At 40.3% G+C, this 15,320-nt stretch overlaps 2 protein-coding genes across 3 annotated transcripts in view; one reads left to right on the top strand and one right to left on the bottom strand.

Moving 5' to 3' along the window:
* The window catches only part of LOC103463073 (N(G),N(G)-dimethylarginine dimethylaminohydrolase 1), a 118,669-nt gene that overhangs the window by 34,962 nt on the left and 68,387 nt on the right, over positions 1–15,320 (top strand). The window contains exon 1 of one of the 2 annotated variants that reach the window (XM_081606050.1): positions 13,184–13,481. The exons of the other annotated variant lie outside the window; for it this stretch is intronic. Within the exon in view, the coding sequence (XP_081462176.1) occupies positions 13,445–13,481 (37 nt within the window). The 5' untranslated portion in view covers positions 13,184–13,444. Of the gene's footprint in view, positions 1–13,183; positions 13,482–15,320 lie in introns of those variants that run through there. 2 annotated transcript variants of the gene reach the window in all.
* Positions 9,623–12,395, bottom strand: ccn1 (cellular communication network factor 1). Its single transcript, XM_008406205.3, has 5 exons — positions 12,057–12,395; positions 11,689–11,917; positions 11,065–11,409; positions 10,758–10,960; positions 9,623–10,637 (listed from the first exon to the last, which is right to left on the bottom strand). The coding sequence occupies exons 1-5, from the start codon at positions 12,378–12,380 to the stop codon at positions 10,335–10,337; spliced, it is 1,404 nt and encodes a 467-aa protein (XP_008404427.3). The 5' UTR covers positions 12,381–12,395; the 3' UTR covers positions 9,623–10,334.

Genomic DNA, 15,320 nt, shown 5'->3' on the forward strand with positions numbered 1-15,320 from the left:
AGACTGGGGAAAAGAAAAGTTTGTACAAGTGTTTGCAATCCTTGAAAATGCTTGAATGTCAACAAGGTGTTTTCAAGGTTTGGAAAGTGCTTGATTTCTGTATAATGTTCTTGGAAACTGTCTGATATTCTATCTGCACAGTCTTGTAATAAACTTTTAGGAGCAAAGACTCCTTAAAGGAAGTCAAGTGAAGCTAATTAACCTTAACACAAACTGATTTGTTCCAGGTAATTAATATTTATTAAGCCTAAATTCTCAATTAGTTATTGATCTGTGAAATTGAAATAAAGGTGGTCTTATGTTATCAACATTGGGGGATTCCTTTTGAAGAATTTGTGTTTTGTTCTCAGATCAATCAGGTGTACAGGGTATGTGAGAGAATTTTCAAAACATTAAATTGTGTTATATTTTAATTTACTTTGTCCCTGCTGTGTAGACTAGAATACTATCACAAGACATTGTTAACAACAGTAATAAAGTACATTATTTAGTTCATTTGAATTGAGTTTATCTCCAAAGTAAGTGCTGAGAAAATGTGAAAACTTACTTGGAGAATGTTTGGAAAGTGCTTAAATTTTTACCAACCCTGTACCAACCCTGGTGAATGAAGCCACGTTTGTCTTTATTATTATTAATAGTCAAAAGTGAAGTGTAAACAGTGTTATCATTTTCCTTCCTCTCCACAATTCTATTACATTGTAGTTTACTGTCATATAAAATTATCACCAAAATATGTTAAGGTTTGTGGTTTTACTCTTTTTTTAAAATCAAAATTGCAGAAGGTGGCAAAGTCCATCTTCCTGTAGCTTTGTCTAATAATCCTCCAACAGTGTAAACCAAAATTGTCATTTTTGCTTGAAAGAAGTAATTAAAATATAAAGATTTAGCCGGTTTAGCAGCAGCTTGAAGTCAGCCTCGGTCTTCTGAAAGAACTGCCTGTCGACACCAGAACTGTGAGTTGACTGTGGCTTTGCATATATGAAAATAAGAGATGATTATATGCAAGACTGTTTTCATGCAATTTTGATCGCTTCTTCTTCTTTTCTTTTTTTAATAGCCTGGCTATTGCAATTTTAGACTGCTCTGTACCAGTTCTCATGGCATCAACTGCTATTTATGAGAAAGTTTCTTCTCAAACATTTTATTAGATTATATTTAAAATTTGTTGTCCATCGAGTTTCAAAAAATCTTCTGTAAAAAGTGACTTTTTTCTATTTAAAAACTGATGTCATACATCCGCAGCCTGATGAAAGCATAATGTTTTAATCTGTGATGCCTGTACATCTGTTTCTCCATTTTTTACAACTTTGCTGAATTACTGCACACTTTATTTTATCAGATCTTTTAACTTTCTGTGTCCATAAAATGACTCAATGAGACCACACAAAAGCTATTTTTTTTGGTTTCTGTTTGCTGTTAAAAGTAATCCAGAGCTGTTTATAGTCTTTAGATTATGTAAGTGTTGGAAATAATGTCTCAGTTTAACTTAATTATGCTTTGAACTTTCTGCAATTGGTTTTCACTTAATTTGCCTTAATTTGGTGGTTAAGGCACAATTTCGCAGTGTGCAGAACGGGTTGCTATAAAGGCAGCTATGAGGGTATGAATTTACTTTGGTGGCCTAAGCAATAGCTAATTAAGTAGGGGTGAAATTAAAAACAATAAGTTTCCAAAAAATGGTTAATCCCCAATTTTCACAAATATGAGTCTAAACTAAGAGTCACAGTAAATGTGTGGGAACAAGGTTTATAACTAAACGGAAAATGTCCATGCAGCGTTTTAAGGTTTTAAAAGCCATTCAAATTTAGCCTGATGTAAGTAATAATGAGCATATTGTTTACTGTCACTCCAAGAAATGTTATAATGTGCTGGTTGGCATCTTAGTCTTAGTCTTATTTTAGGAAAGACACATTTTGCCCAGTGGTCACTAGAGTATTATGCTTTAGAACGTAAGAGCAATTATCTTTAATTGATAAATATGGACTTACTGAATAATATGACCTTATACTGTACCGTATACTCACTCAGTACTTACCTGAGCTACTCTTGCATGAGTTACTAGGTTCATGTGGTGTGGCATGAAGACATCAGAGGTGCCTTAATACAAGTCTTCCACTTGTCTGCATTATTGAAAATGTCTTGTTTTATTGCTGACATTACTCCATAGATTCTATGTGGAATTTGGGTATCATTACTGGTCAATCAAACACAGTGAAACTGTGAGGTAGCATAGTGAGAGTGTCAAGAAAGGTGATAAGAAGTCAGCATCAGCAGGCCATACAATGTTCCTCCTGGTAAATCTTATTCTTTGCCATCTTGGTTTTCTGACATCTTAGCGTCACAGTAGCCAAATTCTTACTGGTGTTATACGGAGTTGGCAACACACCTGCATTTCATTAGTCTGTACCATTAAAACAGAGGTGCCCAAAGTCGGTCCTGGAGGTCCGGCGTCCTGCACGTTTTAGTTCTCTCCCTGGTGGTAGTAACAACCTTTTCAGCTTGTCAATGTTCCTCTTAGGCCTTCTAACGAGCCATCATTTGATCCAGGTGCTTAACCCAGGGAGAGAACTAAAACATGCAGGATGCCGGGCCTCGAGGACCAACTTTGGGCACCCCTGCATTAGAAGATATGTCACAAAGAAGCAGGAATAAGGTTACTAATCTAATTTACACTAATCTACTCAATTAAAAATGTTATGTTAAACGGTCAAAAGGTTACTTTACAAAAGAGAAAACCCTCCATTTTGGATGTACTCAGTGACGTCATACACCAATTTACACAGGAAATGCTGGCTGGTTCCTCCCATACACCTGTTCTGGATGCAGTATCTAAAGTGAGTGCAAAAGAAACAGACAGAAGTAATGTACCAGAAATTTACCTTGCAAAAGAAGAAACGTGTTAGCTTTAAAAACAAATGTTTCAATGTAAAATGCTACATAATTCTATCACAAACAAACCCAGGATTTTAAGTGAAGCAATGTTTAAACTAAAGCATTATGGCCAACTATAGAAAGATTAAATAAATTGGATAGATGTTTAAGGGACATGTAGTGAATGTGTCAGATACCTTGGTCGTACAGCAGGTATTTGTACTTTTGGCAGTATGGACAGTTGTCATGTCCTGGTCCAGGAATGGCTTAACAAAAGAACTGACAGTCGTAGCTCTTGTTCTGCATGTGTCTGTGTGTGGTGGCTCTTAAAACAATGACTGGAAGTCTCCCAAACCCCGTTGCTTCATGAAGACTAGGATTTTCCTTAGTTTTCATTGCTTGTGCACCTTTTTCTACTATTTTACCTTCCTGTTAACTTTATATTTATATGCATGAATCCAGGACTGTGTGTACCTCCAGCTTCTTTGCTAATGACTTTTTAATGCTTGTCTTCCTGTTGCCGACTGATTTACAGCTATCTGTCAAGTTATCCCCATTATTGTACTCTATGATCTTCAAATGTAGCAGAAATAAATGCTTGAAATATATCAGTCTGTGGGAAATATTATGTCTGAGTTTAACTTTTTTCAGTTGAATTGTTGAAGTAGATAAAATGTCACGTACATTTTCAACACTTTTCATTTTAAGACAGTCATTGTACGTTAGGACTGAACAGTGATTACTACTGTTGCCTAAAAGAAAAAAAATCCTGGAGTTAAGTCTCGACTGAGGTCTTTTTGTGTGAATCCTGCATGGTTTGTTCGTACATTTGGGGGTTTTGTCCCTTCATGCTCTATGTTTCACTGCTTGAGTCTGCTGCTGACCTGTCCAGAGTTTATCCCGGTGTGATTCTGAACAGAATCAAACATAGATGGGCATTCTATCTGAAAGCTTTCTAGTCTTGTTTGCTTGAATGAATTAGATTTTTCTCTCAATAAATAAATGCCAGTGCTATGCTTCAGTCCACACAGATCATTATCCTTGCCCAATGTCAATCATGCACTCTAAGCAAAAATACACAAAATGCATCCCATTTCTTTTTTTCTTATCGCTGTTGACAACTCTGCTGGCTAAAAATGTTCACTTCCCCTTCAGATCGTTTTTTTCATCCTGATTCTTTCAGTGAGAGACATTTTGACTGAGGTTGGTCCAATGGGTTTTACAGCCTTCCATTCATTGATTTATCTGTTTGTGAGCTACTATGCCTAACCATCTGGAGAAGTTCAAATTTGGAGGAAGCATCTTGTGCACATGGATAGCTTAATATTGAATCATCACTCATATCCAAGCAGTTTTTCACATAAAGCTGTAAAACATGTGCTGTTTCATTGACTCTCTGGGTGGCTTTGTGGCTCTAGAACCTTGCATAGAAGTAGAGTAGGTGCAGAAGACAAATAGTTGTTTCAGACTCTAAAGCTAGGTCACTGTTTTTATTGAAGACTGACATCTTCACCTCAGTAACGTCCCTGAAGAGAACGAGATAATAAGCAGTTTTGGAAACACAGACCTTCTGCATGTTGATTGACTCGTAGCACCCCCAGACTAAAATAGCCGGTCATCCTCATGGTTTTTGTTTGTATGGTCTTGCCCTTGGAGAAAATGAAAACAAAAAACAGTGATTGCCCAAAATCCTGTTCTTCTCTCACTATGTAAATTCCAACATTTTGAAGTCGGCTAAGCAAGGCTGAGCCTGAGATTGACAGCGCGAGTTGTGCATGATTGACTCTGGCAGTGCAGGGATTTTACTAATCTACACCCACATCTAAAGGTTCATTCATGGTCATGAATTCAATACTTTCAAGACTTCAAAAGGAGAGTCAAAATGGAGCTCTTTAGCATTTAAAGAGACCAAAACAGAGCAGAAAGGCTGCCAGTCTCTCGCTGCAGAGCTATAATTCACCAATTACACAAAACTCTGATAGTGTTTTTCACGCGGAATGTAATTTTTTTTAATTGGTGGAGTTTATGTTGAGAATTTGGAGACTTAGATCAGCATTTGATAAATTTAGCTTTTAATAAAGGCAAAAGAGTAATAAATGTCAGATTCACAGTCATGGAGCAAAATCAGTTTAGCTTTATACTCTTAAGATATTGTTTTATGTCTATTGACAAGGAAGATAAGATGACTAATGCTCAGCCACAGTTGATAAGCAAATAAGAAAAAATGTTAAGTCTTAACATCTTTTTAAATTTAAATGCTCAATTTAAAGCCCCTCCTCCTCGGGCTGCTACCTTATCGTGGTGGAGGGGTTTGAGTGTCCCAATGATCCTAGGAGCTATGCTGTCTGGGGCTTTATGCCCCTGGTAGGGTCACCCAAGGCGGACAGGTCCTAGGTGAGGAACCAGACAAAGCGCAGCCCGAAGACCCCTTATGATGGAGATGAACTTTGGATCTGGTTTTCCCTCGCCCGGACGCGGGTCAACGGGGCCCCACTCTGGAGCCAGGCCTGGAGGTGGGGCACGATGGCGAGCGCCTGGTGGCCGGGCTTTTACCCACGGAGCCCGGCCGGGCTCAGCCCGAAGAGGAGACGTGGGTCCCCCTTCCAATGGGCTCACCAAGTGTCGGAGGGGCCAAAGGGGTCGGGTGCTGTGTGTTACGGGCGGCAGCCGAGGGAGGGGACCCTGGCGGTCTGATCCTCGGCTGCAGAAGCTGGCTCTTGGGACGTGGAATGTCACCTCTCTGGTGTTGAGGTGTCTCGGGCATATCTGGTCAGGATGTCACCTGGACGCCTCCCTGGTGAGGTGTTCCGGGCACGTCCCACCGGGAGGAGGCCTCGGGGAAGACCCAGGACACGCTGGAGGGACTATGTCTCTCGGCTGGCCTGGGAACGCCTTGGGATTCCCCTGGTGGAGCTGGAAGAAGTGGCTGGGGAGAGGGAAGTCTGGGTCTCCCTTCTGAAGCTGCTGCCCCCGCGACCCGACTCCGGATAAGCGGAAGAAAATGGATGGATGGATGGATGGCTGGATGGATGGATGCTCAATTTAGCTTTCATTGCATATAAAAGCAGCAAAACTATTGCAGCAAAACTACTGCATCAAAATGTCAGTATTTCAAATATTAAAGTATAACATTGTACTCTGATAATATCAAAGAATATCCTTCACATTATTGTGATTATTTTTATTATTTTCTTCATTTTACATATGTTAGTGACTTTACACATATAAAGGAGCCCTTTGTTGTTGTTTTAAAAAAAATAAAATTACTGCAGTAATCAACGTATGATTAAATGAAAGAATGTGCAGGAGTCTCCACTTTTTCCTGGAATTGCAAAAATCTATGATTTGCTATAATCCGCAACAAAAAGTTGAGTTTCTTACATACAAAATGTCAAGGGTGATGCTTAGGAGCTAAATATTCCTTAGACTCAGCAAGACACAGGATGCTAAGGCACCAATATGCTACTTAATAGAGATGATTTTATGATCTGGAAAAATGATTTGTGTTTCTCATCTCTCAGAATGTAGTTGTGGACAGTTGTCAAGGTAACCACTGTTTGAGTGTTGTCAAGCAGTTGATGGAGGAAGGCATTTCATTAAAAAATTGGAACCACATATACTGTACATCAGTAGAAAATGTCATAAAACTGAGCCTTGAGGTACATCACCGATAATTTCTGCACTAATTATTGCACTAAATTATTGTTTAATTTGAAAACTTGACTTTGTCAACTCTATCAACGATGATGAGAAGAAATTTCCAAGCTATGACTCTTACCTATTTCAGACAAGAACAGTATCTAAGGTATTGGTCAGCTGTTATGTACCTGTGAAGTTTCTAAAGTGGACTTCTGAGGTGTATATGAATAATGTTTAACCCTGTTAATTAAAACAAATCACTAAAAAGTTCTCCTTTACAGTTTTAAGAGAGTAAATCTTTTATTGTTGGACTTGTTTGGTGTGCCTGTGCCTGCCAAAAAAAAGAGTAACAAAAGCTTGGATGATGATGTCCACCTCTTAAGACGCCCAATAAGTGAGTCTGAGCTAATAATTTCTGCAGTAATAAGTAGTCATCTAACTATAGTCACAAACAGGCCAAAGCCTGGGAGGAGAGGACAGATTTGCCCTTTCCAGGCTGCTCATCAGTTATATTTTTTTTACGTAATTACAGCTGTAGATCCTATGGGTGTGACAGAAGACTTGCATCACTATCCATAAGTCTCTGTTTGTCCATGCTCATTGCAACAACTTTCTCACAAATCCTGTGAAAACTTTACTCCATTTATTTCTTTAGTCTTAAAAAGTGAAGGTTAATTTTTAAAGACGCAGAAGCTGATTGCTTGATGTAAGATGTTTTGCAATGCACAGTTTAAAAGCAGAATGCTGTTTCAACTTTTGACCAGCAGATGGTACTTTATGAAACAAGAAGCTGCCTCTGTGTTTTGTGACTACCTTCCAACCCTCGTTCCCTCCTGCCTGTATAACAGTAAATATTAACTGAAGGTTATAGTCTAGGGGACTATAAAATTGTTGACATCAGCCTTTAGCAGTATCCAGAATGTTGTAATGGTCTCTCTCGGTTCTCTTAGCTGCTGGTTGCACACAAGATTACGTAGCTCTCGATGAAACTTGAACTCAAATGTCTTTGTCATATAAACACATATAGGGTTTAAGGAATGAGTTAGTTGGGGAATTAGTTAATTGCAGGAGTGTTTCCAGGACTGTTAGTTTTCACATTTGTGCTCAGTTTGAAGTTTTGTCCTTGCAATAAACCCAGTTGTTTGGCTCCCTGAACATGCAGAAGGATGGCCTGCCATAAAGAAATGCTACAGCTGATAGACAGCATCACTCACATAACCTATAGATCCCATTACATAACTGAGTGCCCCGCAGTCCATTATCAGAATTGCTGATAACCAGATAGGACGACAGCTGGCAAAGTCTCTGAGACAAGACGGAAAGTTTCTCCTGTAGGAAGCGACAGAGCAAAAACAGGGCACCCTGAAAGTGTTTTGACTGTAAACCCTGGCTGCGAGGGGGGCAGCCACACATCTTTGTGATTAGGTAAACCTCAGAAGCCTTTCATGTAAGCAATCTGTAAAACCTCAGCTGGTACATCCTGTGAGGCATTCAGCTCAATCAAAGGCTATGCCCTGCTCAGCCTCTTATTAAACACACTTGATCAAGATTTACTGCCAGCAGCCTTGCAGGAAAGATAACAAGGATGCCATACAGTGTCAGCTAGACAAGTTCTTAACTGTCGCAGAGCGATGAATTGCTTTTGGTTTACACAAGAGAGTTCTTGGGAGTGTTTGGCGAATTTGGAAAATTTTCCCAGCTAAAGTGAACATGTTGCTCTGAAATATTTTCCAACATCTGCCGCCCATCAGGATGTCTGCTTTCTGAGCCACTGCTGCATTCCTGAGCCGCTCCCTCTACCTGCGTCTGAAAAGAAACCCTTCACTGTCGTTGCCCCTGAGCTGTACTCTGTGTGCGCCAGTTCAAACCCCACTGGTGGTACAAACATCAAACCTGGGGAGAAATAAGAACACCTCTGTGCGATTTGTTGTTGTATTCTTTAATCATTAAGTTTATATTATGCAGTTTTCATGGATATTGGAGGCCATAAAATGATAAAGAACACAAATCCAGTGTGTGGTTATATATAGTGCTGTGGTAGTATAAGCACATAGCAATCCCATTTTCTCCCCATCTTTAGTATTTGCTAATGCCTGCTGATCTGAAACCTGAAAGGAATGGGTGACATTTCCTGCCAGCTTTGACAAACAGTAATTTAAAGAAAATTTCTATAATCCGTGTCTATTGTAAAGAGATGTTTTTCCTCCTCCAATAAATAGATATGTACAAGTAGCAGGTTACTCCCTGTAACTTCAGTTTGATCAAGGGGCAACAAGCCCAAATGTGGATGAGAAAAGTTAAACCAAAATATACTTAAGATTTTTCTAAATCTCTCATGAAAATACTTTACAACAGGAGAAAGTAAACTGATATGCAATGGTCAAGTGGATGGGTATAGACTAGCAGCACGTGGGTACAAAATCGGGGTACCAATAGATGAATGAGTGAGTTGACCCAAAGCCAAAAGGGAGACTTGAGCCTTGTCTGCTCCTTAGGGCTGTTTACAACTGTTTAGCAGACCCCTGCAGTTTAAGAGCTTCTATAGACCAATGAAGCTAACTCATGTTTAAAGGCAGCTGCTAATGAATTGGGTCAATTTGGTAGCACTACGCTGCTATGTGTGAGAAATAAAAAACATGGAATGCATTCATTAGATACAGGCTATTGTACACAATTATAGTCTTTGTCCATGTTGCATGGTGTCTAATCCCAGCACATTGAGAGCAGCACTTAAGATTCTTGGCATACTACTGCACTCATTGCTACCCATGGACTTAATCTCCCTCTGAACCCTTCTCAGAATCAGTCAAGTGAATGGCTTGGGCAGATCAAGTGAAAGCAAGCTAGCTCTCTGCAGAATGGCATTCCAAAGCACAGAAAGTCAGTGGAGGGAGACTCTGAGGTTGGGTTATATAAAAGCACAGTGACCCTGCTTATAGTCTGCCTGAGAATCCTTACAGAATGACATAACTTGAGGAGTTCCTCCTCTTTGGATATCCTCCCCCACTTCTGCACCCACGAGCATTGTGGTTTTGTTTTGTTTTTGAAGGGGTGGCGTGGAATGTTTGTACCATCCTACAGCAAACTTTCAACAAACCAAAGGAGGCATGTGCAATATTTCATAAATAAATCAGTTTTATTGTTGCATATAAAATTAAATCATTTTACAAATTTATTCCAGTATTACACCTAATATCCAAATAAAGTAGCTACATTTATTAGATAAATAATATTAATAACAATAATAAAAACATTCATCCTTTGACATGTTTCGCTTTGTCTTTTTTTCATGAAGGGACATCAATAGCTGCCACAAAACATGAACAATAATGCCCACGTCAGGAAGGAATGAAACCACGCGCCTGTTAGACAAGTCGCAAAGTTACATTTCGTTGTCTTGTTCTTTAAGATATACCATGGTATGCTAATTGAAATTGCGAGTGTGCATATCAACATATACACACACAAGTCTACAGTCTGGGTCATGTTGGAGAAAGGATCAAAATATACACAGTGAATTGATATCAGCAACTAGCATAAATGTACAATTAGTAATTACAACCTGCTCCATGACGAAGCTACTTTCAAAGCTCCAATAATATGAAGCGATTCATGTTAAGAATGCTGATGTAGTCACAGCAAACAGTGCACTTCATTAAGTCCTCATGATGTAAGTCCACAATTCCTTGGGAATCTAGTTACAACAAGAAGATGGTAGTTGGCTGATGGTCTGCCTTCACCCCTGCAGTCATCTAGACTGCCATTGGCTGCCAATGATGCAGCTGATCTATTTCTCACTGAGGGGTTTGGATCCTCTTCACCAATCAGTCTCTGAATTTGTGGATGTCATTGGAGAGGCGGTAGAAAGGGTAGGAGGCTTCGTTGGCATGTGGACAGTTGTAAGTGCACTTGCAGGACTCGATCATCATGACGTTCTTGTGGAAGTTCTCGCCGTCCTCACAGCGGAACTTGACGCGGATGGTTCTGGTGTCGTGCGGACTGCAGCAGCGACCATCCACGCAGGCCCCACAGTATCTGGGCCGGTACTTCTTCAAGCTGGAGCAACCAGCATAGTTGAACTTCACTGGCTGACTGGACTTCTTGGTTCTGCTGCACTTCTTTCCTTTCTGCAGAGGGAGGAGAACAAAATAGATGGAGATCAGTTGCGTGCGCAGAACCAGCAGTGAGATCTTTTTCTGTTTCATGCACATTTCTATATCATTCAATTGTGGTCGGCTCAAGCTTACCTTCAGACTGGAGTAAGGTGACTGGGTGCATGGGCGCACTTCACAGATTCGTGACTCTTTGACCAGCTTGCACTCGCTGTTGTTGTTGGTGACTCTGGTGGAGATGCCGGTTCCACAGCTTTTGGAGCAATGGGACCAAGGTGTGGTTTGGACGATGCACTTTTGACTGTCAAACCTGTGGACTTCAGGCTCTGCTCTGAATGCTGAGAACAAAAGAAGTAAACCAAATTAGTAAATCATTATATGCTTCAAATGTTAAGCTAGAACCAACAATTGTTCAGAAAAGATAGACTGAAATATTTCTTACCAGGTAGGGACTTGAGTCCTCCTTTGAAAATTTCAATGAGCTCATTCTTCTTGGTGAGGTCTTTCTCCAGCTCTTCACTCAGCATGTATTTGCCAAAGATCTTTTCTAAGATGTCTGTCTCCTTGCCATCATCGCACACCCACTCTTCACAGCACTGGCCAGCAACTTTCACCAGCCTGGGATTGGCACAGCCCAGGTTGGGCAGGGAGAGCTCTTGTGGACAAAGCGGGACGCATCCCACTGCTCCATCAATGCATGTGCATTGGTGTTTACAGTTGGGCTGGAAGCTCTCTCCATTCTGGTAGATCCTGCTGTTGTACTCACAGGGTCTGCCCTCTGATTTGGCTGTAAGAGGGGAAAAAAACAGAAAGAAAGGAATGTTATTCTTTCCTGCTCTTCTCAAAGATGTCTGCTAAAGACATCACATGGCTGCCAGATAAGGATCAGTTCAACTGAGAAATTATTCAGGCTGCCTGAGGAGTCTCCCTCCACAGTGGGCTTTGAGGTTTAGGCTACTTGCATTCCATAGTGTTGAAATCACCAAGCTCCTACTCCTCTCATTTACAGAGAGGGAAAAACAGACTGCAGGCTAATTCAAAGAGCAAGTGTAGTCTGAATACATACCACGACAGATGCCTCGAGTTGTAGCAGCAGCAAAACTGGCCCCAAAGTTACACTCCAGCCCTTTGGTGTGATCACAGGGCTCGGTCAGACTGCAGTCCTCATTCAGCTGCCTGGCGCAGACCTTGCAGCACCCGCAGCCGTCCAGGACCACACTCACGCCGGGCGCGCACTTGGGCATCTCCGAAGGACAGTCACACATGGAGGGGCAAGAGGAGGATGAGGAGAGGACCTGCGCGGTTGACAGAAAAAAAATAAAATAAATTTTGACTTAGACTTTAAATCTTGACCTCAAATCCAAAGGAGTTATTATCGCAAACATAATAACTGAACAGTATCTGTTAAAATGAAAATAACGAATAAAAACTCACCACGTGAAGGCTTACGAGGAAGATAAAAGTAGAGATGGTAGACATCAGCATCTTGGACAAATTTCCTTTGCGCGTAAAGAGGAATCCTTGTGAAAAGTCTGCGCCCGGTAGTATTCCCTGTCCTGGTCGTTGGTCTCTCTTGTTTGCTGGTAGTCTTTGTAGCGTTAGAGGCTCGTTTAGAGCAGATGAGGCTCTCAGTAAAGCAGTTGCTGTCTGCTGAAGTCTGGCCACCTCCGCGCTTATATCGGTTCCTGGGAAGCTGACGTCGTCCCCGCTGAAAGTCGGCCAAACTATGCCAGGAATGTTTCTCGGCGCATTTTCCATCCAATCCCAAGCTCCACCCTGTCTATACCTTTCTCTTTTTTTCTTGTTCAGATAGATTCTCCCTCTTCTTGGATCCCATCTGAATACTCTTTTCCATATTTTCTCAACTTGTTTATCCTCTTTCATTTTCTTCCTCTTTTTGCTTTTCACGTCTATCAACTCGGCAGTTTTCTTCTCAAACAGATGACCTAAGACACTTCCGAGCATGTGTGATTATCCTGTGAAACTTTGATATTTATATTTAGTTCTCTAAATTAAGAAAAAAAAACACGACGGTATGAAACAATATACACAAGTGCCACTCAAATCTGAACAAATCTGCAGCTGGGTGAAAAGAAAGTGTTAGTTTCACTTTAATTTGGCCACTATTAGTGATTAATCCCGTGGTATGGCTTATGCAGATCGAATCCGTTCATATTTATCATATGTTGCAAACCATGTCTAAAGTAAAAAAGGTGTTTTTCTCTGTGTTAGTGTTAAAGGTGTGGGCAGAAATACGTTTAACAGCGTCTATTTCTGGCTCTCCGGTGCCTTTATTCAGAGAAGTCTAAGCGTTTCCAGATGCGCACCAAGAGCTAAGACGTAACAATATTGCCATATTTGGTATGGCAGTAGCCTACATTATTAACATATTTCTCCCTTTTTGGCCGGCATTCCTGACAGCTTAAATGCTGGTAAAATATGTTCCCCACGCAGGGGGATTCTTTTTTTTTTTTTTTTTGTACTCATTCCTTGGTTCTCCTGACTTTTCACACAAACTGTCTACTTTTTGCTGGGTGGGGAAGAAATCTGGTCCTTTTGTGTGTCCATATCTTTCCACATGATGTTGGTGGTGGGGAGTACAGAAAAATACTGCCTTTACCTCGGGGGTTTCAGTAAGACCCTGCTACATGAAACGATTCCGATTTATTGATAGTTTTCAACCAGATGGGGAAGCTGTGCGTAAAGACGCAACAAGATGATGCTTTAAACAGCTGGTAGACTCCCAAAACGTTTATAAGAATATGAGCTTTTATCATTTCTGTCTTGATAGAGTCTTTTATATTTGTTTTAAATGACTTCAAATGCAGCTCCGACCAAGACGGCTGATGAGCCTCACTGGTGAGTTTGGATTTGTTTTTTTGTTTGTTAGGTTTTTTTTTTTTTTTTTTTAACTCTGTTCAATATTAAGTATATATTAGTAGCTTTTCCTTTACATGTGTCTGATCTTTTTTTTTTTTTTAATTATCAAAATTATTCAATACTATCTTGACTTGTTAAAATAAAGTATTGAAACCTTCCCCCCTCTTCGGCTGGATTTTCCTTTCCTTTCACTTTTCATACTTCCAGTTGAGGACACTAGATGGTGATGTGACGGGATGAGTTTGGAGGATGATGTGTTTTTTATTTTGGGACTATCTTCGTGGTTGCACTGTAAACCCTCTGCTGATGTCTGTTTGCACTCAATGAACAGCCTTATGAGTGTGCGAGAGAGAGAGTGTGTGTGTGTGAGTGTACGCAGTCCGTTAGGGTAGGGGGTGTGTCTTTTGGAGCACATGTGTGCTGTCCTGGAATGCAACGCAGTTGTTATGCAAAGTATTTCACAGCACTTTGCAAAAGTAGATACTCCTGATATATATATATATATATATATATATATATATATATATATATATTTTTTTTTTTTTTTTTTAATTGTGAGTTGGACCAGCAAAGTATTCCATCATTGTGAAGTGAGAGGACCATCTCAAACAGGGTGTCTTTCTGAATCAACGTATGTTGAGATTGTTTGGTCTTTCCAACAACTTTGACCTGCTTCTTAATGTGACAAAATAGGAAAACATTTTAAGAGGCGTGAATGATTTTATGTGTTTGTGCTTCTGGCCCTTTGTTAATGTGACAGGAAACAGTGTTTTCATTGTACGTCAAAGGAAAAATAACATTCAGGAAACATCCCAGAAGGCCAACGCGTGTTTCTTTGTCCCACTTGCAAAATAGTTTCCATTCAGGCTTTTTGAGAACCTTCATAAAGACCATCTTTAAATATTTCTAAATGTTCTTCAATGTGTCTATCCCTGCAGTTTCTCTGTCTCCAAAGGAGACATTTAAGAAAATTCACTCTTCATCCCAATCCAAGACGTTGCGTGACTCCTTATATCTCAGTGTAATGGAAACCTGTTGTCACATCAGAAGACAGCAGCTCTCATAATCAATGCTGAGGAAGTCTGTGGCCAGCAACCCGCCGGCCTCTGCGTTCAGAGAAACAGAACAGGACGGTGTCACATGTTTGGACAATAGATTCCACTGTGGCGTTTTCAGGATTAAATATCATAAGCAGAATACTTTGTGCATGAGCAACACTTCCTTTCAGTGTCAGGACATGGAACAGCCGGAAGTCCAAAAAGTTATGGTCGTCTCTCTTAAGAATGGCTGCCAGAGTGAATCCAACAATCAAAGCAGAGTCAAGCGCTGAAGAAAGGCAGATCTTTAAACACTGACAGAAGGCAGAAGCTAATGTGTACAGAGCATTTTTACTGAATCTGTTTGTCATACAGTTTCACAGGAAAGGATTAGGATGCAATCTAAGACGATCCCTGTTGATATCTTGTTTTTACAGGGGCCATAAAAACTGATTACTTCAACAATAAATACCAGTAAAAAATGAAAGACTATTTACAAAAGCATATTACACAATACATGTGTTACCTTGTCATATGGCTGTGTGGCACTGAGAGGACAGAGAGCAGATAATGAGTTTTATTACAAAAGCATTACATACCCTGACTGACTGTCAAAATAATCAAAGTGAAAAATATGCATAAAAATCTCAGAGAAGTGATGACTAAGTTGAAAAGAATGGGCATTTCTACAAAAAGTGGGATAAAGAGCGCGATGCCTGCAGGTCAGATCAGATGCATATCCTGTCTTTTTTTATCATTTTACAGCTGATTGTACAGGCAG

The sequence above is a fragment of the Poecilia reticulata genome, chromosome 4, assembly GCF_904066995.2.
Source record: "Poecilia reticulata chromosome 4, P_reticulata-male-v2, whole genome shotgun sequence".
Lineage (NCBI taxonomy): Eukaryota > Metazoa > Chordata > Actinopteri > Cyprinodontiformes > Poeciliidae > Poecilia > Poecilia reticulata.

Coding starts and splice junctions, on each gene's coding strand:
- ccn1 (XM_008406205.3), bottom strand. CDS start 12,380: ATGGAAAATGCGCCGAGAAACATTCCTGGCATAGTTTGGCCGACTTTC. Junction 10,961..11,064: donor AGGACTCAAGTCCCTACCTG/GTAAGAAATATT, acceptor TTTTGTTCTCAG/CATTCAGAGCAGAGCCTGAA. Junction 10,638..10,757: donor CACCTTACTCCAGTCTGAAG/GTAAGCTTGAGC, acceptor CTCCCTCTGCAG/AAAGGAAAGAAGTGCAGCAG.